We start from the raw sequence: 27,771 nt of genomic DNA, 5'->3' as shown, positions 1-27,771 counted from the left end.
AATTTTGTCAAGTGCTTTTTCTGCATCTATTGAGATGATTATATGATTTTTATTCTTCATTTTGTTAATGTGGTGTATCTCTGTTAATGTGTTATCTCTGACTTTTAATTCTCATCTGATTTCTTTTCTCCCCTTCTCCTCCCACTCCCCCTCACCACCTTTCCCATCTTCATTTTGTATTGGGTACATTTTTAGAAAGCCATTTTATCTCCTCTATTGATGTTTTAGCTGTATCTCTTTTTTTTAGCAGTTGCTTTAGGGATTACAGTATGCATCCTTTTGACAATCTATTGTGAACTAATAATATATCACTTTATATGTAACATAAGAATCTTAAAACAATGCTTCTAACTATCACTCTAGTCCTTTGTGTTAATGTTGACTTACATCTTACTTCCACATATGTTATAAATCCCATAGTAAATTATTATTATTATTATTTTTCCCTTTTTCTCCCAAAGACCCCTGCTACATAGGTTTTTTTGTTGTTTTTTTGTTGTTGTTGTTGTGGGTCCTTCTAGTTGTGGCATGTGGGATGCCACTTCAGCATGGCTTGGTGAGCAGTGCCATGTCCATGCCCAGGATTCAAACTGGCGAGACCCTGGGCCACGGAAGCAGAGCGTGCAAACTTGACTACTTGGCCACGGGGCTGGCCCCTTCCATAGTAAATTATTAATACCACTTTGAATAATCAGTTATCTTTTAAAGAAATGAAGAAACAGGAAGAAAAATCTTTTATATTTATCACAGATTTACCATTTCTGATGCTCTTAATTTATCCATATAGATACAGATTTTCATCTCGTCTCTCTTTTCTTCAGCCTGAACTTCATTTAACATGTCTTGCAGTGCAAATCTATTGGGACAGAATCTCTCAGCTTTTGTTTATCTGGAAATACCTTGATTTTGCCTCTGCCTTTGAAAGACCTTGTGTTAGCTCAGGCTGCCATAACAAAATGCCATCAACTGAGTGGCTTAAATAGCAGAAATTTATTTTCTCATAGTTCTGGAGGCTAGAAGTCCAAGATCCAGGTGCCAGCATGATTGGTTTCTGATCAGGACTGCCTCCCTGGCTTGTAGATGGCTGCCTTCTCAACTGCATCCTCACATGGCAGGGAGAGAGAAAGAGCAGCACTCAGCCTCTCTTCTTCTAAAGGCACTAATCACGTCATGAGGATCCCACATCATGACCCAGCTAATCTTAATTACTTCCCAAAGGCCCTGTCTTCAAATACCATCATATTTGGGGGTAAGGCTTCAGTATATGAATTTAGGGGTCAGTGGGATACTGAATGTTACGGACGTTCAGTCTATAACAACCTTTTTATTAGATATAGATTTCTAGGTTGAAGCCTTTTATTTTAGCACTTTAAAGATATCACTCCACTTACTTTTTGTAATTGTGGTAAATATATGTAACAAAATTCACCATTTTAACCATTTTTAAGTGTACAATTCAGTGATGTTAAGTACATTCACGGTGTTTTACAGCCATCACCACTATGCGTTTCCTGAACTTTTTCATGATTCCAAACAGAAACTCTGAACTTGTTAAACAATAATTCCCCATTACCTGCTTCTCCCAGTCCCTGGTCACCTTTATTATACCTCTGTCTCTATGAATTTGCCTACTATAGGTACCTCATATAAGCAGAATAATACAATATCTTTCCTTCTCTGTCTTGCCTAATTCATTGAGCATAATGTTTTCAAGGTTCATCCATGTTGTAGTGTCTGTCAGAATTTTATTCCTTTTAAAGGTTACATAATATTCCATTGCATGTATATGCTATATTTTGTTTATCCATTCATCCATTGATGGACATTTGGGTTGTTACCACCTTTTGGCTGTTGTGAATAATGCTGCTGTGAACATGATGTACAAATCTTTCTTCCAGCCCCTGCTTTCAGTTCTTTGGGGTTTATAACCTGAAGTGGAATTATTGGATTATATGGCAATTTTATGTTTAACTTTTTGAGGAACTACCATACTGTTTTCCACAGTGGCTGTACCATTTTCACATTCCCAACAGTGACACACAGGGGTTCCACTTTCTCTCCATCTTCACCAACACTTAGTTTCCATGTTTTAGATAATAGCCATCCTAATGGGTGTGAAGTGGCATCTTATTGTGGTTTTGTTCTGCACTTTTTTTTATTGAGGTCATATTGGCTTATAACATTGTGTAAGTTTCAGGTGTACATTATTATATTTCAGTTTCTGTATAGACTGCATCGTCTTCACCACCAGTAGTCTGGTTTTTATTCATCACCATACGTAAGTTGCCATTACCCCTCTCTCCCTCCCCCTACCCTCCTCCCTTCTGCTAACCACTAATCTGTTCTCCTTATCCATGTGTTTGTTTATCTTCCACATATGAGTGAAATCATACCATATTTGTCTTTCTTTGTCTGACTTATTTCACTTAGCATAATACCCTCAAGGTCCATCCATGTTGTCACAAATGGCACGATTTTGTCTTTTTTTAATGGCTGAGTAGTATTCCCTTGTGTGTATATATATATATACACATATATATATATGTACTACATCTTCTTTATCCCTTTATCCCTTGATGGGCGTTTGGGTTGCTTCCACGTCTTGGCTACTCTGAATAATGCTGCAGTGAACATAGGGATGCACAAATCTCTGAATTGTTGATTTGGTGTTCTTTGGATAAATTCCCAGTAATGGGGTGGTTGGATCATATGATATTTCTCTGTTTAATTTTTTGAGAAATCTCCATACTGTTTTCCTTAGTGGCTGCACCAGTTTGCATTCCTACCAGCAATGTATGAGGGTTCCCTTTTCTCCACATCCTCTCCAGCATTTGTTATTTTTTGTCTTTTTAATTATAGCCATTCTGACAGGTGTAAGGTGATATCTCATTGTAGTTTTGATTTGCATTTCTCTAATAATTAGTGATGTTGAACATCTTTTCATGTCCCTGTTAGCCATCTGTGTATCTTCTTTGGAAAAATGTCTGTTCATATCCTCTCCCGTCTTTTGATGAGGTTTGTTTTTTTGTTGTTGAGTTGTATAAGTTCTGTATATATTTTGGAAATTAACCCTTTGTTGGAAATATGATTTGCACATATTTTCTCCTAGTTGGTATGTTGTCTTTTCATTTTGTTGATGGGTTTCCTTTGCCTTACAGAAGCTTTTTAGTCTGATGTAGTCTTATTTGTTTATTTTTTTCTTTTGTTTCCCTTGCCTGAGTAGACATGGTATTCAAAAGATTCTCCTAAGACTGATATCAAAAAATGTGCTGTCTAGGTTTTCTTCTAGGAGTTTTATGGTTTCATGTCTTAAATTCAAGTCTTTTATCCATTTTGAGTTAATTTTTGTGTATGGTATAAGATAATGATCTACTTTCATTCTTTTGCATGTGGCTGTCCAGTTTTCCAAACACCATTTATTAAAGAGACTTTCCTTTCTCCACTGTATGTTCTCGGCTCCTTTGTCAAAGATTAGGTGTATGTGGATGTGTGGTTTTATTTCTGGGCTTTCAATTCTGTTCCATTGATCTGTGTGTTTTTGCCAGTACCATGCTGTTTTGATTACTATAGCTCTGTAGTATATTTTGAAGTCAAGAAGTCTGAGACCTCCAGCTTTGTTCTTTTTCCTCATGATTGATTTCGCTATTTGGGACCTTTTATTGTTCCTTATAAATTTTGGGTTCTGTTTCCATGAAGAGTGTCATTAGGATTCTGATCAGGATTGCATTGAATCTGTAGATTGCCTTAGGTAATACAGACATTTTAACTATGTTTATTCTTCCCGTCCAGGAGCATGGAATATCTTTCCATTCCTTTATGTCACCTTCGGTTTCTTTCAATAATGTCTTAGCGTTTTCAGTGTATAGGACTTTCATATCCTTGGTTAAATTTATTCCTAAGTATTTTATTCCTTTTGTTGTGATTGTAAATGGGATTGTCTTCTTGACTTCTCTTTCTGCTAGTTTGTTATTAGTATGTAGAAATGCAACTTATTTTTGTATGTTGATTTTGCACCCTGCAACTTTGCTGTAGTGGCTGATTATTTTTAATAGTTTTGATCTGCATTTTCTTAATGACTAGTGATGTTGAGCATCTTCTCATATGTTCATTGGCCGTTTGTATATGTTCTCTGGAGAAATGTCTATTCAAGTACTTTGCACATTTTAATTTGGGTTGTTTGTTTTTGTTGAGTTGTAGCAATTCTTTGTTCTGGATATTAATTCTTTATCAGATATATGTCCTTTGGTGCACAAAAGTTTTACTTTTGATCAAGTCCAATTTATATATTTTTTCTTTTGTTCCGTTTGATTTTGACATATCCAAGAAATTCTCACCAAATTCAATGTCGAGAAGATTTCCTTCTATGTTTTCTTTTGAGAGTTTTATAGTTTTAGCTCTTACATTTAGGTCTTTGGTCCATTTTGAGTTAATTTTTATATATGATGTAAGGTAAGGATTCAATTTCATTCTTTGATATTTGGATATGCAGTTTTCCCAGCACCATTCGTTGGTGCTTTCCATAATGAATAGTCTTGGCACTCTTGTTTGAAATCATTTGACTATATATGCAAGACCTGGGCAATCTATTCTATTTCATTGGTCTATATATCTGTCCTTACGCCAGTACCACACTGTTTCAAATACTATAGCTTTGTAGTAAGTTTTGAAATCAAGATATGTGAGTCCTCCAACTTCGTTCTTTTTCAAAATTGTTTTTAAGCAAAAATTCCATATGAATTTTGTGATGAATTTTTCTATTTCTGTAAAATACATCATTGGGATCTTGCTAGGGATTGCCTTGAATCTTTAGATTGATTTGGGTAGTATTGTCATCTTAACAATCATCTTAACTCCAGTGCATAAACATGAGATATCTTTCCATTTATTTATGTCTTTAATTTTTTTTTCTTCTTCTCCTTCTCCCCAAAGGCCCTAAGTACATAGCTGTATATTCTAGTTGTGAGTGCCTCTGGCTGTGCTGTGTGGGACACTGCCTCAGCGTGGCTTGATGAGCAGTGCCATATTCATGCCCAGGATCCCAACTGGTGAAACCCTGGGCCACTGAAGCAGAACACGCAAACTTACCCAACTCAGCCATCGGGCCGGCCCCAAATCTTTACTTTTTTTAAGCAAACTTTAATAGTTATTGATGGTCTCAATTCTTTCTATAAAACATACTAACACCTGACACGCTACACACTATGGCTTAATTTAAGTTTTGTTTTAGTATACTACCATTTCTCAGTAGTTCAGACTTAGGCTTACCAAGACTCAGCTGTGGGGCCAGCCACTTGGCCGAGTGGTTCAGTTTGTGCGCTCTGCTTCAGCAGCCCGTGGTTTCACTGGTTCAGATCCTGGGTGCAGACCTAGCACCACTCATCAGGCCATGCTGAGGTGGTGTCCGACATGCCACAACTAGAAGGACCCACAACTAACATATACAAGTATGTACTGGGGGGCTTTGGGGAGAAGAAGGAAGAAGAATAGTACTCTTCAACCAACCTTAAGAAAAGAAAAAGACTCAGTTGTGCTTGTTTCCACACCTTTCTATGCCAGTTTTATTTGACATTGTAATTATATAACTTAATTGAATACTGCAATCTGAATGCTATGTCAGGGACAAAGAGTTCTTTCTATGACAGTTCTGTTGAATACTTTGAAAAGACAATATTGGTGAATTTCTAACAAACAATTTTTGTCAGATTAGGTAGAGGTGAAGCGATTATAAAAGGTTGTAATGTGAAAGGAATCATAAAATTCTAGACAGATTTTGGACTCACATTGTTTCGCAGATCTCTTTATATTCTCATTTCGCATTTTAAAAAACCACAACTATAAATTGTAGTTGATGTATTTTCTTGTTAGTTTATGGAAGAAACAACACTTGGAATTCTTATCACTGGACGTATACTCAAAGCAAAGGTACTGGCCATATGTCAGAAGATTATTAAAAGAATGTACATGTATGCTTTTTGAGTTATAATATAGTGTTTAAGGTGTGGGTGTGTATGTGTGCACACATGCACACGTGCATGCATTTACTTACTTGGCGATCCCATTTTCACTGATATTTTCAGGTAACTGACAAACTATCAGTTCCTAAGTCAGAAAAGAGACTTTTATTACATAGTTTTACTTTTATTCTTATGCTAAGTTAACAAGGGCTTGTCTTAAACTTAGGTGTACTTCCTTGTAATCCAGTTGGACTTTCACACATTGCCTCTTGAATATTGCTTTATTAAGCCAGAAGCATTCACCTTTGGATCCATTATTTTCTGTTATTTCCAGCTTCCTTTCCAGGCTTAGTTTCATTTATTGCTTAAACCATCACTTGACTTTAGGAAGTTTGTTTACCTTCCGTTCCTTTCCCGTGGTGTTTATTCAACAGTTATTTCATATTTAGTTCTCTGCTGCTGTGGCTTTTACTCTCACAACTCTTAATGTACGTTGTATGTGTGTCAGCCTTTTGATTTGTCACCAGGGTATGAGGAGGGCTGTTTGATTAAGAAATAACAGATTGGATCTTTTTGAAATGTAATTTGCTGTATATATTCCAATGCTTTGTGGCCAAACTTTTTTCTCTTTTATATTAGTTTCTGAAAAAGCTTCTGTGTGACCCTAATATAGCTACGTGACTTAGTGATTTAGAAATTCAAAAAATTCTGGATCATTAGATTAAAAAGCCAAAAAAAAAAATGTCTTTCTGGCTGTTAAAAAGTTGATCATTATTAATATGTTGTACCCTTCTTCTTATAAGTTAAAAAAATTTATTAGCTTAATACTTCCAAAATGCTTCAGTGGAGCCTGCTGGTTTTCATTGAGGCTGTCTTGATCATTCATTTATTTGTTAAGCATGGTTTGTTTTTTTAGTAACTTTCATTTGTTTCAAAGTTAGTAGAAAATGAAGATTGTTTCAAGTGTTTCCTTGTAAAATTGAGGGGAGTCTTCCAATGGATTTTCCTGATTTTAGGGAAAACAGTTTATTGCTATATCATTTTTAAAAATTGTAGCATTCTGCCCTAAACAGCTGCTTAGTAGACTTGATTCGGTTATGCCATATGTCAAATCATGTGCTACAGAATATAACTATATATGCAGTAAAAATCTGAAAATATTTGCCATCCCAGCACCATTACAAAGAGATTGTACAACTCTGTGATGTCCGAGACTTATAATTTGAGCAGTTAATTAGAGTTTAGGTGAGTGTTACCTTTTTGTGCCTCTTTCTTCTGGTAGCAGCTCTTATAAAGTAACATTACATCGTTTGGATTAATTTTTTTTTTTTGAGGAAGATTAGCCCTGAGCTAAACATCTGCTGCCAATCCTTCTCTTTTTGCTGAGGAAGACTGGCCCTGAGCTAACATCTGTGCCCATCTTTCTCTATTTTATGTGGGATGCCTGCCACAGCATGGCTTGACAAGCAGTGTGTAGGTCTGCACCCAGAATCCAAACTGGCGAACTCCAGGCCACCAAAGCAGAACATGTGAACTTAACTGCTGTGCCGCCAGGCCAGCCCCTACATCATTTGGATTAATTTTGAGGAAATTTTGTTATTTTTTTATGTTTTCACAAGTCAAAAATCAACCTCATCGTCTCTTTCATAGTTTTGCTTGGAAGAACACACACTAAATAAATTCAAGCCAATTAATATATACCTATTTCTCTGTGTCTTGAGAGGATAAAGGGAAATTGGCCTACTTTGTTGGTGGCAATATAAAATTTTACTACCTTTTTGGGAAGTAATTTGATAACATGTCAGGGACCATGGTAATTCTTACAACCTTTGACTCAGTTAATTCTCTCCTCAGTGACTAACCGTAAGGGAATTAGATTAGTGAGATTTTCATTGCAGTAATCTATACTTAAAAAGCAATGACAACAAAACAGTTTAATTTTTCAATAATAAGAAATTGGCTAAGAAATGGTGGCATATCAACCTAATAGATTATTAATGAGACAATTCAAACAAGAAAAATGAAGACTGGGTAATGGAAAAAAGTTAGTAATAGTGATACTTGAAAATAATCAATGCAAAATAACATTATTATAACTGTGTAAAGTAGATATGTATATGGATTGTTGGTAGGTAATACAGTTAAGAAAACAGTTGCTATGGTATTAAGCATATGGATATATTTTTTTAAATTTCTCTTTAATATTGTTATAATGTTTTAACACAGTCTTTTTAAAATCATAAGTACCTTGAAAAAATTATCTTCTGTTTCTCTCTTTGGTTAGGTATTTTCTGATATCGTTTCACCCTTAAAATCAAATGCAATCTATCTTTTATTTGACCCCCATGGCATTAATAATATTTTCCTTTACATCCTAATTGAATCCTTCCAAACAGTGCTGTGAGGTAGATTTTGTTGTATATTTTTTAGAGGAGGAAACTGACATAGAGAGTATTTAAGCAACTTGTCAGTACTGCGCAGGTAGCAAATGATGGAGCTTGGGTTCCTTCAGGTTTATCTGAATCCTAATTCTTTGCTTTTAACCAATATTGTATTTCATAGTATGATTATTTAGTTATCCCCCTGCCTCCCTCCTTTGGGTATACACATTATACTTCTTAAGTTCAGGAATGATGTCTTATCCTTAGATCCTCTGTTGCCCCTGGCATAGATAACTTGGCGTAGTAGGATCTTTCAATTTGAATTGAAGCGAACAAAGTAAATTATACCTTATTTCTTCATTTTAATGAATGTCATAGGCTTTTCAGCATGTGGTTTCATACTTAATAAAACAAATTTATTTTACATATGTTGTATTCAAGTGTTTTTGGTGTATACAAGAAATGGAACATTCAAGCCCTTCTTAAAAAAGAAAAGCTAGGTTTTTCTCTCCTCCAGACTTGAAGCAACTTATTGACTCTAATTACAAAACCGTTTGTTGTATTTTAATTACGAACTCCTATTTTTCTTTCTTTCTTTTTTTTTTTTTTTGAGGAAGATTAGTCCTGAGCTAACTGCTGCCAATCTTCCTCTTTTTGCTGAGGAAGACTGGCCCTGAGCTAACATCCGTGCCCATCTTCCTCTACTTTATTTGTGGGACGCCTACCACAGCATGGCTTGCCAAGCTGTGCCATGTCCACACCCAGGATCTGAACCCGCGAACCCCGGGCTGCCGAAGCGGAACGTGCGCACTTAACTGCTGCGCCACTGGGCCGGCCCCCTAACTCATATCTTTCAAGGAAAGTGGGAGATTTTCTGGATCTTGACACTAACATCCCATTACTTCTTCACTCTGTCCTTTCTAAAATATTCAGTAGTAATTTTCACGAATAGAGATCATGTCTATACTGTTGAGTATTGTATCCAGTGTCTAATATATAGGAGCTGAAAAATATGTTGAATAAATGAGACAATATTCTTTCTATTGCCTAAAGTAAGCACTTTACATACATGATTTAGTCCCCATTTTATCTCATTTAATTGATTTTATGGATGACGAATTAGGAGAAGTCTATTAATTTGGCCAAAGTTGTGAGCTGGGATTCTAACCCAGTTTTGACTCAGCCCTTTGCTTGTAGCCTTTGCTCTACCCTATCCTGCTCAGAAGGACCTAGCAGTAATGAAAATAGTTTGAGATTGAGACACATGTGTCTACTTCTTAGTTTTTCACCCGTTACATGATTGGCAGCATCATTTACATAATCTATCTTCACAACATTCCATTTAAAACTTAACTTTTGGTTCCCTGACAGCTTTGCTCACTTTTCAAAATATAATGGATGTCACATTCCAATATTTGTTTCATTACCTGATGGACTTCCCCATCACTGTGTTGCTTAAACAAACAAAAATTGGGTTTTTTTTGGCACACCTCTTACTTTTACAGTTTTGATTGTATCTGAATGAGTATGGCTACTAACTTTTTAGAAATGTTTAAAGTTCTTCCGTGGTAAGTAAATATATATGGTTATGATATCTGCCTACTCTATATTTCCCAAACTGTAAAACTTATTTTGTGAAATGTCCTTCATTATTTATGAGACCATTTAATGAGTTTCTTGTGTTAAGTATCTGTAGGGTACTTGAAAGGAAGTTTTTATTACAAATCTAAGATTGTTTTCCTTTTAACGTCTTTCATGGTTGAAGTAGAATATAAACACAGTCATCAAACTTAGATCAGTTTTAGCCCTAAAATAAATTTAAACACATAATTGGTAACTACTAGCCTGCAATAAAACAAATTTCTATAAGCAGTATTTTTACTTAATTTTCCAATATGTGCTCTATTAAAACTTTTCAACATTGATTCATAATAACTTGCAGTTTAGTGAACTTATCACCCAAAAGCCTGATAAAAATTTTGGCTCTTCTAGGTGTATTAAGAGATCCATCAAAAACTCATCCAGAGTGGCAAAAACCATTTTCATTTATTTCTCTTTATGACTAGTGTAAACTATTAAGGTTAAGTGGGTGGGGCAACCGGAAGTAATTACTAAGACCAGTGGCATTTTTGTGGTTTAATAAAGGCAGAAGCTAATTATTCAGTTTTTATTTAAGTGAAATGGTGCCAAAAAGGAGGTTCCTGCAGAGCAGCTGCACTCCTTCAGTGTTACCCTAATTTACCAAAGACACAACTGTCACAAACAAAACTTTTAAACTTGATATATAGCCACAAAAGTAAGGAGGCTTTTGTTTGGAGTGCATGCAGAAGAACTCCTTTATACAAATCAACCGGCAGATGACGGACAATGATGAAAATTTGATTCTTTGAAGTCATAATAGTCATTGAAATGTGTGAAATTCTGGTATTGAAAAGAGAGCAGCCAGCAAGACTCTAAATCCTGGGTGGTTGCAAGAAGCTTGCTGGGAGGTTTTTCTGCATTTTGACACCAACTTCCCATTGCTTGTTCCCTGCTTCCTTTGTTAAAAAAAAAAGTTGAATTCACATAAGATAAATGGGGACAGTTGATAACCGAATCATACAGTTTTTATATGGAAAACTAATATTTTGTAATGGAAATTGGTATTTGAAAGAATAAAGTTTTTTTACATATACTGGCGTATACTTTCTTAATGATTTTTAAATTCCTCCATTCTATTTAACTAGACGTGTGAAATGGAAGATCAGCTATCAGCTCTTCCAGAATTTAAAATTGTGGAAGAAATGGTGCTGAAAGAGTGGAACTTTGGAATTATGCATCTTTTCAGTAGCAAAGTTTATTTGAGTGCCTTTTAATCTAAGAATCGTGATTAATTACTTACTATTTCATAAAATAGCATATTGTACGTAAGATTGTGTTTCTGAAACTTTATTCTATTAAGATAGTGACATTCTTTAATAGAAATGTAGGTTTCATGCTTGACCCAACTGCTTAAAAATTAAGTTTTAAAATTCAGTAAATCTGTCTATATTTTCTACAGGCTATCTTGCTTTGTTAGAATTTATAGATAATTATTAACTGGTGAGTCTTGAGGTTCTTCAGGTGCCAACTTGAAGGCTTCTCCTACCTTATGTGATTTAACTTGTTTGTAGTCACAGAAAATTTATGAATTATTTATAAATTGTCTATTTTAGTAATAAAATGACAAATCTGTAAAAGGCAATATTGACATCTTCAAAGCATTTCTTTCTTTTATAGGTAGGTTTTTTTTGAAAAATTACAGATGATTCATATTGCAATACAGAAGTAGCAATCTAGAGAGAATATCATTAGTTCAATATAGTTTCAGTAGTTTGCACATGTTTTATTCATTTTTTGCAAAAGTTGAGTCACAGGTACATCAGTGAGAACTTTGACAGAAAGCAAAGCGTTGAAGACACAGTAAAGAGTTCAACATAGTGCCTCGTAGTTCTTTTCAAGTATTACATTGTTTTAATGGAATCTTGGAGTGGGAGCTTTAGCCCATTGAAATGTCGCTTAAAGGACAGGTTCGTCTGTCAGTTGCTGAAGCTGTGTGGATGAAATGATAACAATAGAGTGTCGTAATGCATTTTAAAAGTGTGAGAAATCAGTTTGTCTAGACTAAGAGTGTGGCTACAGGGACTAGGAGTTTTAGAGATTCTGTGCCCTTTAGGTGTCAAGTATGTTGAGAGATGCCAAGCCTTTTTATTCTGTCTTTGGCAGCAGCTCAACTGGGCTGCAGTACCCTACATGTCTTCTGCAGGCAAAAACAGGGCTTCTATGTCAGAAGAACTTGGGTTTCAAAATTCAGAAACTCATTTGTTTGAGTGCCAGCTTTAAATTGGGGGAAGATATCAATAAATAATTGCCATAATTTGAGAATGCATGGAAGCACTGGTTGTTAGGAGTTCAAAATATAAAGAGTTCACAACATTTTGTAGCCACTTATTTTAAAGAGGCTTTCGATCCTAAAAAATCATTCTATCCCTTTGTACTTTAATAAGATAATACAAATCAAGAAATACAGTTTCCATTTTTAAAAAACTTTATTGGTTTTTAAATTACTTTGGCATATATGCATCACATTATAGAATTTTATAAAGAAAAAGTCTCTTTCCTATGATCTTGTCTTCCTGAGGTAACTAGTGTTAAGAGTGTAATATGTTTCCTTTCTTATAAGTCTTAATTTTGGGAGTAGCCAATTTATAGCTCCAGTTTTTATGAACTTAGCTCAGAATGGAGGGGTTGCTGTGGAGTTTGGAAATGATGCCTTATCCCATAATTTTGTAACACATAAAAATTGTTTATTTATACCCTGCTTCAGCAATAGCTGAAGAAATAGCATATATTAACACAAAAATATCTAATATTAAATAAGTTAATATGACAGATTACAAATGCTGTAGTGGATTCAAAGGGGGAAATAAGCATTGAGGATTTCTCAGGAGCTGAGTCTCTTTCAGGTTCTTTCTTGAATAGAGTAATATGCTTTAGAAAGTCATTAAATGTAATAATACCTGAAATGATTTTTTTTTGAAGTTGAACTTGACAATTACAAATTACCAATTAAAAGTTATATTCATACCTTTAAAAATCATGTACCAATTGCACTCATTTTGTTTTTATCCTACATGCAAAGAAACTTTTAAAAAAGGTAGGCACATATTAGAATTGCATGTTTGTGTAAATATTTATATGGATCATTTTGATAGTTTCTCCAAATGGACAAGCTGTGACAAAGTAACTACACCTAGGTATTGGTGCAAGTGCAAAGGTATTGTGTTAAGCAGAGGATTGGTTGCCAGCTAAAATAACTTTCAAGAATTGTTTTTTTAATCTTTGGGTAGAAAGACTAATCAAGTCAGAAACACACTTATGCTGCAGTATGTACTGGGAAAATGCTAAGTATTTATACTAATTCTTTGGTCCATAGCATTGATTAGAGTGGAAGTACAAATAAACATTAGCCTTCATTAGGAGAGCTATTAACAATAAAATGAAAATTCACAAAATGGGTTAAATTTTTTAGTTTTCTAGTTTTACAAGTTTGATATAATCATTTTCATGTTACTCTTGTTTGTAACCAGTTATTTAAAATATACTTTAGTAAGTGAACCATGATTTTAAAATACTTCTTTATAAGAATGATATAGTTGACCTTAATATAATCTTATTTTGACAGAATAAAGTATTTTACCATTACTGAGTGGAGACAAACTCTGAATTACTTTATTATTTTGTGTCCTGGCTGCCACTATAATTTGATAAATGTATCTAATCTGAGGCATCAAAATGGTATGCGTTCATCAGTTGAGCATTTGTTACTAGATAGAATTATAGAAAAAGAAAGGAAATTTACCATTGTTTTCATCTCACATTTCTGCAAAAATCTTGCAACTTTTTTTTTTTTTAAAGATTTTTTATGTTTTTCCTTTTTCTCCCCAAAGCCTCCCAGTACATAGTTGTATATTCTTTGTTGTGGATCCTTCTAGTTGTGGCATGTGGGACGCCGCCTCAGCGTGGTCCGATGAGCAGTGCCATGTCCGCGCCCAGGATTCGAACCAACAAAACACTGGGCCGCCTGCAGTGGAGTGCGCGAACTTAACCACTCGGCCACGGGGCCAGCCCCAAAGTCTTGCAACTTTTTGGCTTACCTTTGCCAGATAGATTTGATGTATCATTTTCTCTTCAGTAGGTTTCACCAAAGGGAGATAAATCAGAAAGGGGATTAAAGTTGTTAATTGATTTTAATTGTTCACAAAAACATTCAGGCTTTCCTCTGAAGGGAATGCCTTGTTGTAAGCTGTTTGACACAGAAGCCACTGATAATAGATTTTTTCCTATGTAAAATTTTGTCACTTTTTTTATCCCTCCCCCCTTTTTGTTTTTTGGTGAGGAAGACTGGCCCTGAGCGAACATCTGTTGCCAATCTTCCTCTTTTAGCTTGAGGAAGATTGTTGCTGAGTTAACATCTGTGCCAGTCCTCCTCTATTTTGTATGTGGGATGCTGCCACAGCATGGCTTGATGAGCACTGTGTAGGTCCAGGCCCGGGATCCAAACTGGCGAACCCTGGACCACTGAAGCAGAGCACGTGAACCTAACCACTACACCACTGGGCCAGCCCCTTCCCTAACTTTTAATATCCCTTTGCATTCTTTCTCTGCTGACTAGTAACCCCTACTCATGAAATAAGAATCTATTGACCAGAGGGTCTTCTACCAGCAAATTCTTCAGAAATTACCAATGCTTTGTTGGACAAGAGGGACCTAAATTTTTTTTTTATGAATCCTTTCCCACTGTACCCTAACCCTCTCCCCAGTATACCTCTTCCACATATCAAAATAGCAATTTATGTGGTAAAATAGCAGAGTAGTGAACTAAGCCAGAAAGCTAAAAAGCCCAATTTATAAATAAAACCCAGTTTATAAATAAATCTGAATAGAGTTGCATGAATATAGAAAGCAAAAAAGTACATTAGGGGGTATATGGGCTGTTAGAAACTGTTTGCTTGTTTTTCTATAGGATATCACTACTTTAACTGGTGTTCCAGAAGCGCATATCAAAACTAGAAAAGTCAGGATCTTTGTTCCTGCTCGCAATAACATGCAGGCTGGAGTAAACAACACGAAGAAATGGAAGATGGAGTTTGATACCAGGGAGCGATGGGAAAATCCTTTGATGGGTTGGGCATCAACGTGAGTACTTTAGTTTAATTTGAATATTGTTTTCAACTCTCTTTTTCTATGTAGATTTTCCTTTTAAATATACTGATTTTTAAACTCTTTCATGTATACTATGCTTTATAATACTTTTTGAGACCATTTGTATAGGTGTCACTATGTTCAATGACATAGATATATTACATTTATTTACATGTATCATATATATATTTTAATATTCATATAAGTGTAGCCCAGCACAACAAACCATAGAAGCAGTCCTTTTCAGAGTACTGTTTATTGGATAAAATGGCTGACATTGTGAGTACTCTTAGCACGGTCCCCAAGCTATGTATCTTAGTTTAAAAGGTACACAGTGTGAATAATTTAGTGACACTTTCTTATTTTTAAATTAAAATAAAACTTTCTTTTTAAAGATTGACACCTGACCTAACATATGTTGCCAATCTTTTTTTTTTTCTCCTTCTTCTTTTTCTTCTTCTCCCCAAAGCCCCCCAGTACATAGTTGTATATTCTAGTTGTAGGTCCCTCTGGTTATGCTGTGTGGGACGCTGCCTCAACATGGCTTGATGCACGGTGCCATGTTCCTGCCCAGGATCCAAACCGGTAAAACCCTGGGCTGCCAAAGTGGAGCACGTGAATTTAACCACTCCGCCACGGGGCCGGCCCCCTAAAATAAAACTTCTTTATAAAGTATTTTTTTGTTTTTAAGGAGAGGAGACTACGTGAGTTTAGAATTTAGCTATTTTGGGGAAACTAGTAAGTCCCTGAGATCTTGCGATTAATAAATTTACAGTGCTTTGGAATAAAGTAGTCATAAATTCTGTGGCACCAATGAAGTCAATGACGTAAATCTCTATGGTGGAATAAGGCCCAAATGTTAAAATAGCAAGACTGCCTGTAGTCGAGTAAAAGAAGCTGCTTCTAGAGAAAACAGCCAGATAAGCTAGAAAATTGTCATTCTTATTGAGACTCCTAGAACATTATATGTGTCCAGTCTCCAGTTGGAGGTAGTTATCAGTTTAAATTTTGTCTCATTTTAGAAAAGTATGATATATAACATCTTTTCTTGTTGATGTACCTGGGAGAATTTTTGTTAAAGACATCTGCCATTTTGCAGTTTAAATAGAATTATATTTTATTTGACAAAATGATATATAGGCACAGATTTTTAGGTGTTTTGGTATCTTTAAATTTTATGTTTCATGTAATGTATGGAGTGGCATTGTAAGTTGCATGCTTCTAGAAACTAAAGGAATTTATAAGGAACAACTTTGTCCATACCCAATGGTTGAAATGTTATGATTACTCTTTTTTAAGTCACGTGAGATTTTATGTGTTCATCTATATACAAGATTTATCCATTGCACTATTTATTGATGGCTTTTGGGTAGTTTTCAGTTGTGGTTCTTATGCATAATACTAAAACGAAGATTCTTGTACATATCTTTTGGTGAACATATGACTGCTTATTAATATGCTAACTAACCCCTGAAATATTAGTTATTAGTTAATAATCAAACCAACTTATCTTAAGAAGTATCAATAATCTATTAATTCTCTATCCCTTATGCTTATCTAGTTGATGATAATGGCACTGTGATGAGTTTTGTTCTAGCACACAGTTAAACTACTGATAGATCACCTTGAACTTGTGGAGGATATATTTTATGCATTGTGTAGGGGAAGAAGACATTTCCTCTACCCACTGTGGGTTCTTCTGGCTGGAGAACGAATTAAATTCACATGAGACAGAATAACAGGAGAAAATTAAACAAAGCTTTATAACATGTGTATACATGGGAGAGGCCGAGGCAAGCTGAGCAGCTTGCCAAAATGGCTGAAGCCACCACCTTAAATATCATCCTCAGCTAAAGATAAAGGAGGATGTTGGGGGTAGGGGGAGTCAATTATAGGAGGTTACCAGATTATGCTGATTTAAGTCCTTGCCTTCCACATTGATTTATCAAGAGTTTCTAGAGATAAGGTCATCCCCCCCTTCTTCCTGGTACAGAGAGGAAGACACCTTGACAGATGGAGATTTCCTTAACAATGTAAATGTCTCTTAACAAAGGGTAAGTAAATTCTACTTTTTAGAGTTGCTTTCCTGTCTGCAGTTTATTAAAAGTAACCAGCTCCAAATAATCCTCATGCCAAAGAGACATATCTTGGGGTGGCCAATTCCAGTCCCCCACAATTGTTACGGTGGGTCTGTTTCAGTTTTACTCCTCATCTTAGTCCTAGAACATAGTGTTAAAAAGTAAAAAAGGCATGGCCTTTCTGAAGTTTTGATGGAAAGTTCAGGGTGTTGACCAAGTCCTTCTGACTCCGTGGAACTCCAAATGCAGTCTCCTCTGTACCAAGCCGACTGCTGCTGAAATCTCTGCTCATTTCTTTCAGTCTTCTCAGCTGTTGTTTTAGAGCCTGGCGCATTCACGTGCAGTTCAGCAGTTCCCTGCTCAGTAGATTCCTCCTTTTTACTGTTTTCCCCGCTAAATTTCCAGCTGCTCTGGCAGTCCATCTCCACACTCCCTTGTGCTGACAAGACTATGGCTTTCTGCTTGAGTTCCTGATGTCCCTAGCTGTCTGGACTAGAGAGTACCTTTAGGGGAACAACTGTAAACTTGGATCTAATCTAGTTTGATTCTCTTCTTTCAAAGGTTGGGGAGGTCCACTTTCTTTCCTGTTTTTGGTCGTTCTCTAGTCCCTTCAAACAGTTTTTTTCCTGTTTTGTCCAGAGTTCATACTTACTATGTAATTGTTTGGCAGGTAAATTGATTTTAAAGGCAGTTATATCCGCCATTACCCAAATTGGAACCTCAGTAATTAGAAATTGAGCTAATAAAATCTAAAAATATAAGCACAAATTATATTTGGTAAAGATTGAAAGGAGAGATTATATACAATTGGAAGAGGGTAGGATATGGAAAAGCTTGATATTCAGTGTGAACCATGAGAGATAATTGGGATAGACTTCCATATGCTGAGATAGTGGTCTTCCGCTATACTGCAAGTGGAAGGAACAGATTGAGCTGGTGGGAACATACAGGCTACCTTTAGAGGAACAGTTAGCAATGTGGTTTGACTTGTTTACTTCCATGAGGAGTAATTAAAAAGAAGGCTGGAAAGTGGGTTCTGATCATATTGTAGAAGTGCTTAAATGCCAGAGTGGAAGATTGAAATTAATTTGGTAGACAGTGGAAACTAAAGTTTTTGAATTGGGCAGTGAGTTTGGGAGATGAACTTTAGGAAGATTATTCTGGCAACATGGCAGAGGGTGGATTGGAGTCAAGAAAGATTGGTTAGGAAAGTATTATAGTAGTTTGGTGAAGAGTGAAAAATGGTGTAAGCTGGTGGTGGCAACATACCTAGAAAAAGAACGGCAAAATATAGGAGATGAGGGAAATGAGAAGGGTAGAAACTGAGTGAATGGTGGCTTATTGATGCAAGTGGTTACTATTTAACCTATGTATGTATTTCTTCATAAATAAAGTGTGGATAATACTAAAGGCTGTTCCACATTTGCGGGAAGTAGAACTCCTGGCTCCTAAGTTTTTCCTACAGTTTTTTCTATATTATTTCTTATTCCCAACTAAGCTTATATATATGTCAACACTCATCAAATTATTGGATCATATTTATGTTGACACTTCTGTTCTCATTATAGTTTATATAACTATCAACTGAGAAATCATATGTGCTTTGAAAAGGAGGAACCAATATAAAATTACCATTTGTTATAGTACTAATACAGCCAGCCAATGTGAAGCGCTTTTGCTTACAAGGTGGGGTTTACGGTAAGAATACCATACCATGGTAAGATCATTATAGGGATCTCATAGGAGTCCCAGAATAGTAACCACAGTGTATGACCAGAACTTAAGCAGCAACAACTTGTGGATCTTCAGTGAGAGCTACTTCCCATGTGTTCTCTTCTGTGTATATCTCATATCTTTCCACTATCCAAATTACTTCCTGAACCCTCTTTTCTATATTTTTTACTTCCACTTTCTAAACAGTGTTTCACAGAATGCTGTACGGCTGTCCCTCGGTACCTGCAGGGGATTAGTTCCAGGACTTCCATGGATACCAAAATCTGCAGATGCTCAAGTCCCTTATATAAAATGGCGTAGTATTTGCATATAACCTAGGCACATCCTCCCATATGCTTTAAAGCATCTCTAGATTACTTATAATGCTTAATGCAATTTAAATGCTATGTAAATAGTTGTTATACTGTATTGTTTAGGAAATAATGACAAGAAAAATATGTCTGTACATGTTCAGTATGATGCAGGTATCGTAGGCCTTTCCATGTGTAGTTGGTTGAATCCATGGATGCAGATTCCATGGATTCAGACCCCGGGGATACAGAGGGCTGGCTGTATTTGCTTTTGAGAGATTCATAGTAAACATGTGTAGCAAACAGTGCTCTACCTTTTCATAAACATATTAATAATGATTAATGGCCAAATGATTGAGTTCACACACTGTACTTTGGTGGCCCAGGGTTTTGCCAGTTCAGATCCTGAGTGTGGAGCTAGCACCACTCATCAAGCCATGCTGAGGTGGCATCCCACATAGCAGAACTGGAAGGACCTACAACTAGAATATACAACTATGTACTGGGGAGCTTTGGGGAGGAAAAAAAAAAAAAACGAAGATTGGCAACAGATATTAGCTGAGGGCCAGTCTTAAAAAAAAAAAAAAAAAGCAAAACTGCAAAAAAAATAAAGGTGACATTTCTGAAGTTAAATGGTATTTTGTAAAGAGTCTATATAGATTTGTAAATACTACCATTATGCTAATTGAAGAACTCAATTAGATGTCACATCTTGGAGCTTTATTTTGTTAAATGGCCATATGCTTAGAAGAGTATTGTCCATAATGATTGAAGGTTCATTAAGAAAAGTGGATGTTTTTGCCATCTATTTTGGGGGGTGGGTAATGATAGTACTGACAGTTGCACTCATCAGTAATTTTCTTTATATTGAATGTATAAGGTCAGTTAGAGAATCCCCTTGGATTTTTTTATTCAACTCTATTTTTCTCCCCTTTTTTTTTTCATTTTAAGATTGGCCCTGAGCTAACATCTGTTACCAATCTTTTTTTTCTTCTTCTTCTTCTCCTCCCCAAAGCCCCCCAGTACATAGTTGTATATCCTAGTTGTAGGTCCTTCTAGTTCTGCTGCGTGGGACGCCGCCTCAGCATGGCTTGATGAGCAGTGCTAGGTCTGCGCCCAGGATCTGAACTGGCAAACCCCAAGCTGCTGAAGTGGAGCATGCGAACTTAACCACTCAGCCAAGGGGCTGGCCCCTCTCTCTTTTGTTACGAGTTGAATAAATAATTTTATTAAAGACTAAAAATTACTGAATGTCTTTGCAATTATAAAGTTTTTAATTTGATAACACCTGTTAGAAAATCTCCCAAATTTAACACAGAGATCTTCAAACAGTTACCAGTTTTAAAGAGATTATTCACAATATTTCATCAGTAGTGTGCTTATTTGATATTATAACAACTGTTTGTTTTCTATACTTTATTTTAAATATTGGGGGTTTTTTTCAGCCAAAGCTTAATGTTAAATCCTGGAAAAAAATTGTTTCTTACAGGGCTGATCCCTTGTCCAACATGGTTTTGACCTTTAGTACTAAAGAAGACGCAGTTGCCTTTGCAGAAAAAAATGGTATGTTTGGTCTGTTTTTGTTTTGCTTTGACAAATAAAATCGAGATATGATTTTAAGTTCTTAATGTTAATTACAACCAGTCAAGGATATAGAATTTGAGTTGAAAGAAATCTTTCAATGTATCTAATCCAGTAGTTCTCAGATTTTTTACAGTATCAGAACTCCCTCTCCAAAAAAAAAAATCTAACGTGGAATGCCCATGTAACATGCAAAAGCTGAACTGCTCTAATTTGAAGTAGAGGCAGGGGATAAAACTACTTGTCTAACTCCTACCTTGTTTGTGAATCCCTCTGCAAAATCACTAACATTTGTTTTTAAACTCTAATTGAACATCTCATAAGGCAGCCTGCTCCAGTTGTGACACCTCTGTTTTTTTTACTTGAGCCAAAATCTCATGTCTCTTATTCTACCTAATAGCGCTTCAGTTATTTGAAAATAGTTATCATTATCATATTCCCTCTAAAATATCATGTAAGCCTAAATGTCTATATTTGCCACTTATCTAGATATAGTGGGTCTAGTACCAAGCATATTCTCAACTCTACAATTATATTAATGCAGCCTAAGAGCATATTAGCTTTTGAAGTAGCCACCTAACACTATTGGTTTATGTTGATCTTGCTACCAACAGAAATGCAAAATGTCTCTTCTCATTTTTTGCTGTTAAGCCATGGAACACAGTAGTGAAAAGAGACTTTGGAGTCAGACCAGTCTGAATTCTAATCCTTTTTGTGCCACTTTGAAGCTATGTGATTTTGGATTAATTTCATAATGGACTTAATGGTTTTTCATTGTTGAAATAACAGTATTTATCTCATGGTGTACCTAGTCCAGTACCTGGTACATAGTAGACACTTGGTACCTATTGGTTCTGACCCTTGCCTCCCTCCATCTGGTATTTCTGCTGTTTGCCTCTCTTTGGTTTACATGCACTACTATGCATTTTTACCTAATGCATTCTGTTGTTCTAGTTGGTCATATTGAATTTGAATCTAATTTTAGTTATCTATTTGAATGAGATAATGTCTAAGTGTATTGTTACTGAGTCAATATATAAATATAAAAGATTGTGAGTGTTATGTAACATATTTGACATATAAATGTGAAAGCACCATAAAGGTTATTATTATTATCTAGAATATTTGCTTTTCACCCCAAGTTAGTGTTATAAATAGTTTATGATTAAGAGTCTGAAGCCAAAGTGCCTGGGTTTGAATTTATATTGCGTTTCTTACTATTTGTGTGACTTTGTACTTCCATTTTCCCTTATGTACAATGGGAATTGTTGTGAGGATTCAATGGGTTAATAAAAGTAAAGTGCTTGGAACATAGTCAAGTATAAAATAGTATATAAGTTTATCCAATTATTTTATTAGGAATAGACTTTTAAAAACTTAAGATTTTGTAAGTAAAATTCCTTATTAACACTTGCTTGGTAATTTCCAAATTTCTTAGTTACCTAAGTATTCTTAAAGTGGTCCTATTCTTTAAAATATTATTTTGACTTAAAATTAGCATTGCTTTCTTTTTAATTAAACTGTAATATAGCTTATCAAAAACAGTTCTATTAATGTTTTCCATCTTTGCAGCCTACCATATTTCATGTCTGACACCTTGAAAATTATTCATTTGAGGTCTGTAACATGAGTTTAATAACAGGAAATCTAATTAAACTGTTAAATCTCTGGTTAGTGTCTCTCTAAGTGGTCACAAGGACTGCTTGACTACAGTTGCCATGTGAATTACAGGTGTGAACTAGCCACTGCTGCTGTTGAAATCAGGTGCTTTTCCCATCTGATTTCTGCCTCCCCAGGAAAGAAAACTGAGGAATGTTATCAAAGTCAATAGACAGTAAAACTTGAAAAAGCTTAGTGGATAGTACTTATAAAACTCTAGGCTAACAGTGGTAGCAGGAATTATATCTTTCTTAGTCATTGCTTTGTCCCCAGCACAAAACCTACATAATGGACACTCGATATCTGGTGAAATTACTGACTTTGTAAAATGTATTCCTCTACTCAAGAATTTGAAGCCACTGTCATCTCCTGGGAAAGTCCTCAATGATTATTCCACTCTGGGATTCACTGTATTAATTGTGATCTGCCTCATTTATTTAACATTTAGCTTTTTATATCTTAAATAGATAAGTCAAGTCCTGTTTCTCTAGCTGTTGTGGCAGCAAGCCTAAACAAACACTGTTGAAGTGATACAGAATCATGGGGTGGAGAATCTTTCCCAAATTACCCAGCATCCCCTCCATTCTGATTTGCCTCTTAGTAGGTGGATAGTGGTGGGAGACATATAAATGAATCCTCTCTCCCTACCACACCTAACATTCTGTTGTGAGTTAGTGCTATTGAAAGTTGGGTGAAACAATGTTCTGGTAAGTTAAGGCATTAAAAAGAAGTGGTTCAGAAGCACTGATATATAAAGACTTTTGGAGTAAGAGGATAGTAACTAGGATTCTCATTCCATAATTGTCTGCCTCACAGGAGAGCTTGAGCAAGTCATGTTTCACTATACGTAGGCTTTGATAAGCATGTTTCTTCATCTTTGAAATGGAAAGTTGGATTGGGTAATGCTCAAAAACTACAGACTTAAGGATGTTAAGTCCAGGGACTAGCTCACATATATCTTTATGTCTTTACTGTCTAGCCCAGTGCTTATTCATTATATGCTCTAGGGGAAATATGTGTTTTTGTTGATAGAGATGATTCTGTGTTGATAGTGAAATCTGGGAAAGGTTATCCATTTATGAGCAGTAAATGTTTGCCTTTCAGTAGGGTCTAGAAGTAGGAGGTTAGGGTAAAACTGCCACCAAAAAAAGATAATTTGTATACTCAGGCACTATTCTGAAAATGAACAATCTACTTTTCATCCTCTTCTCTGTTTTCTCATTTCCCTTATTTTTAAATGGTTAAAAAACAAAAAAGTTATAAGCATTATTTCCCTTGACATAAAAGACTGTATTGTAGAGTATCAGTATGAAAAACAAGATTTTCAGATTCAGTTGCTTTCTAGAAAACATTTTTAATGCCTTCTGTTTATATTTCAGACTCAAGTAATGAGTATCATCATCACAAAAGCTAACGTTCATAAGCACTAAGTCATGAGCTAGTCACTCTGCTAAGTGCTTTTCGTTCATTCTAATTTAATGCTCACTACAACTCTATGAAGCAGGAACAGTTACCCCATCTTCTAATTCAAGGAGTCTGAGGTTTTAGAGACATTAAGTAACATTAACAAGGTCACATACCTATAAGTGGGTGAGCAAGTTGTATTTAAACAATCATATTCATTCATTTATGTATTGTCTGTGACTGCTTCTCGGCTATAATAGTAGAATTAAATAGTTGTAATGGAGACTGTATGGCCCCCAAAATCTAAAAATATTTTCTGTTTGGCCATTTATAGACAATATTTACTGATCCCCTGGTCTAAACCATTATATATACTGACTCAATACTGAGACCCTTTCTTCTCTGACATTTTTATAAATCCAAACTACTGTTTATTCAAACATCTTGAAGGGCTTATGTTTAATAGATATACTCCTGAACTGGTAATTCAAAGCTCTTCACAATCTAAACACTAATTTAATTAGTAAAGCACTAGCCTATCTTTGTCTTACTATGCCAACCCTCTTTCTGCCCTTGTCCCCAAACCGGCTATATACTTTCCTTCATCCACAACCTTATTCATCCTTTTCCCTTTCTCATTCTTATCCCTGCTTATGAACTCCACCCTAGTCTTCGAAATACATTTTAAATGTTATCTCCTTGCTGATCCCTTTTCCCCTTTCCCACCTGCATCTCCCACCCACAACTGGATGTGCTGTCTCTTCCTTTTCACTTACACAATAATTTGTTCTTTTCTTAACAGCTCTTATAGTGTGGTTTTTGTATTTGACTTTTTTTGTATTGCATTCAATCAGACGTATGTTGAGCACTCTCTCACATGCCAGTGCTGGTGGCTAGGCTCTGGGGATCAGTAGTAAATAAGGCATAGTCCTCATACTCAAAGTGTAATATTTTATCCTGCCTACTGGATTGTAAGTACGTACCAGGGAAAACACCCAGTCCCACCCATCTTCATCTTTTAATGTGCTCAGTAAAAGTATTGGTGAATTTGAACAGTACACGTAGTGATGTTATAAATTATTCTCCAGATCATGTTTTAAACTTTACTTTAAATCACTTTAAATTAATTTGGCTACTTATTCTGTCTTTTAGAAGAACTACTAATTCCCTCTAATTAGAAATCTGAAGAAAGAAAATTGTAGTATTTTTAGCAAAATAACCAATAACCATTCTATAGACAAGAGAAATAAGGTGAGTTTTACTTGAGCCAGAGTGAGAATGATAACCGGGAAGGCCTTAGAACGCCTTCCAGAAAAGCATGGTCTTCAGCACAGTGTGTACCTTTATTAAATACACCCAGGGTACATTTTCAAAGTTTCAAAGAGGTATTTAGTTGCAAAATAGTAGGTCAACATGAACCTGATGTCTGGAAATGAACTAATATTTACCAATAGGGCAAAGGAGGGGAAGTATGCATTCTTATCTTGAGAGAGTTCATTCTTTTCTTTAATAGTTAAAGCACATGTACAATGTACATTTGATATGCCTTAAGTCAGGCTTCTTTTGTTCAAGCTGAATCAGTTTTGAACCTGAATAGATAGCCCATATACCTCAATATGTGAAAATCTCTTGTCAAGTAGAATGATGAGCAATTTCTTATATTTTGGTGTCTTTGTAAAATAAAATACAACCAATAAATGTTTTAATGTCAAATTAATTTGGAATTTATCCTGAGTTTATTAAGGGTTAGTACCCTGAAGTATATTGCAGTGTACTCAACATGATCATTTCATAACCTTAGAGTAGTTTCCAAGCTGTATGTTATTCGTTCTAAACTCTTTCTTTTTTAAGGATATTAAGACCTAGAGAAGTTAATAAAACAAGACCAAGATCAATCATGTGTTCCTAACTGATAGGGCGCAAGTTTCTGGATTCCAAGTCTCGTGTTTTTTTCTGTGATACTATGCTGTTGGTAGACCTTAAAAATTAACCATCTAGGGGCCAGCCTGGTGGTGCAGTGGTTAAGCGCACATGTTCCACTTTGGCGGCCCAGGGTTCACTGGTTCGGATCCCGAGTGCGGACATGGCACTGCTTGGCACGCCATGCTGTGTCAGGCATCCCACATATAAAAAAGTAGAGGAAGATGGACATGGATGTTAGCTCAGGGCCAGTCTTCCTCAGCAAAAAGAGGAGGATTGGCAGCAGATGTTAGCTCAGGGCTAATCTTCCTTAGGGGAAAAAAAAATACCATCTAGGATCTGCACTGTCCAATATGGTAACTACACATGACTGTCTAGCACTTGAAATGTTTCTAGTTCGAATTGATATGTGCTGTAAGTGTAAAATATACACTGGATTTCAATGACTTAGTATAAAAAAGCATATAAAATATCTAATAATTTTTATATTGATCACATTGAAATTAGAATATTTTGGATATATATTGCACTAGGAAAACATATGATTAATTTTACCTGTTTTAAAAACTTTTTAGCCATTTTTTAAATGTGGCTACTAGAAAATTTAAAATTATATGTGTGGTTCACATTATGTTTCTATTGGACAGCACCAATCTAGAGTACTTAGCAATATACAGGATATACATTATATACATATTCTAAATATTTCATTTATATATTCTATAGTGGATATAAGTAGGAGAACCTTATCCAACAAAAAGTTCACGTTTTATACTTAAGAAATAGAGTTCTATTCTGCGATGCTCTTACCCAGGATGAATCACAGATAAGTGGAAACTCTTATAGTACATATACTATAATAAAGAAATAAAATAGCTGAAAGAGACCTATATTATATTACAAAAATCGCCTGTTAATCACGTTTTCAATTTTTTTTTTTGAGGAAGATTAGCCCAGAGCTAACTGCTACCAGTCCTCCTCTTTTTGCTGAGGAAGACTGGCCCTGAGCTAACATCTGTGCCCATCTTCCTTTACTTTATATGTGGGACGCCTACCATAGCATGGCTTGCCAAGCAGTGTCATGTCCACACCCAGGATCCGAACCGGCAAATCCCAGGCCGCCGAAAAGGAACGTGCTAACTTAACCGCTGCACCACCAGGCCGGCCCCACACGTTTTCAAGTTTTTAAGCAAATAAGTTATTGTGTATGGGGCCAGCCCTGTGGCATAGAGGTTAAGTTCATGCACTTGCTTTGGTGGCCTGGGGTTTGCAGGTTCAGAATCTGGGCCCCCACTGCTCATCAAGCCATGTTGTGGTAGCATCCCACATACAAAGAAGAGGAAGACTAGCACAGATCTTAGCTCAGTGCCAGTCTTCCTCAAGCAAAAAAAGGTTTGGCAACAGATGTTAGTTCAGGGCCAATCTTCCTCACCAAAAAAAAAGTTATTGTGTGAGTCCATCATTTTATATATGAATGTCTTCATCTCTGAGACTAAAAGAAGTTCTCTTCTTCCAGCTAGTAATAATCCCTGCAGCTACTCTCCCCCTGCTTCTGTCTTTTTTCTTAGGTCTCTCTCCCCACCAGACCTCACTCCCTGTGGAAGGCTGGTTCTGTGAAACTGGGGAATGGGAAAGCAGAAAAGACTTGAATGCCCTCCCATGACTTCTTTCTCCCCCTGCTCCCCACCTTCTACTCCCCCACCTCCTCCTTCTCATCCCCCAACCTACACACAAAGTAAAGAAAATATAAATACCCCTGTGTCTTTTGGCTTTAACCTCAGGGCCTCATCCAAAAGGTCTCCTTTTGAGCTCAGCATATATTCCAGAGGAACTCTTTCAAGATACTCTTTCTCTTTTTACAAAGAAAGGTTATCTGGGGTTTCCTCTGAAATGTAGATGAACCTTACTTTAGTTCTTTGTCTCTCACCCATGAGGCTTTTGTCTTTCCTTGTGTTTCATGATAGAGTTGAAGGGTGGGTGGGGAGGAGGAGGAAGCTGCATCAATGATAGAGGAGGTGGAAGATAGCTGTGGAAAATTTCAATGGTA

General features: G+C 35.9%; 1 protein-coding gene across 3 annotated transcripts in view; it reads left to right on the top strand.

Moving 5' to 3' along the window:
• The window catches only part of NDUFS4 (NADH:ubiquinone oxidoreductase subunit S4), a 99,921-nt gene that overhangs the window by 60,118 nt on the left and 12,032 nt on the right, over nt 1–27,771 (top strand). For 2 of the 3 annotated variants that reach the window (XR_011430379.1, XM_014734882.3), the window contains exons 3-4: nt 14,880–15,052; nt 20,650–20,723. Coding sequence is in view for 1 of the 3 variants with exons in the window: in XM_014734882.3 (XP_014590368.3) it covers nt 14,880–15,052; nt 20,650–20,723 (247 nt within the window). In the remaining 2 variants the exon portion in view is untranslated. Of the gene's footprint in view, nt 1–14,879; nt 19,530–20,280; nt 20,408–20,649; nt 20,724–27,771 lie in introns of those variants that run through there. The other variant, XR_011430380.1, reaches the window with a different exon arrangement.

The sequence above is a fragment of the Equus caballus genome, chromosome 21, assembly GCF_041296265.1.
Source record: "Equus caballus isolate H_3958 breed thoroughbred chromosome 21, TB-T2T, whole genome shotgun sequence".
Taxonomy (NCBI): domain Eukaryota; kingdom Metazoa; phylum Chordata; class Mammalia; order Perissodactyla; family Equidae; genus Equus; species Equus caballus.
Note: the sequence above shows the minus strand (reverse complement) of the source record. Positions and strands in the feature narration are given on the sequence as shown.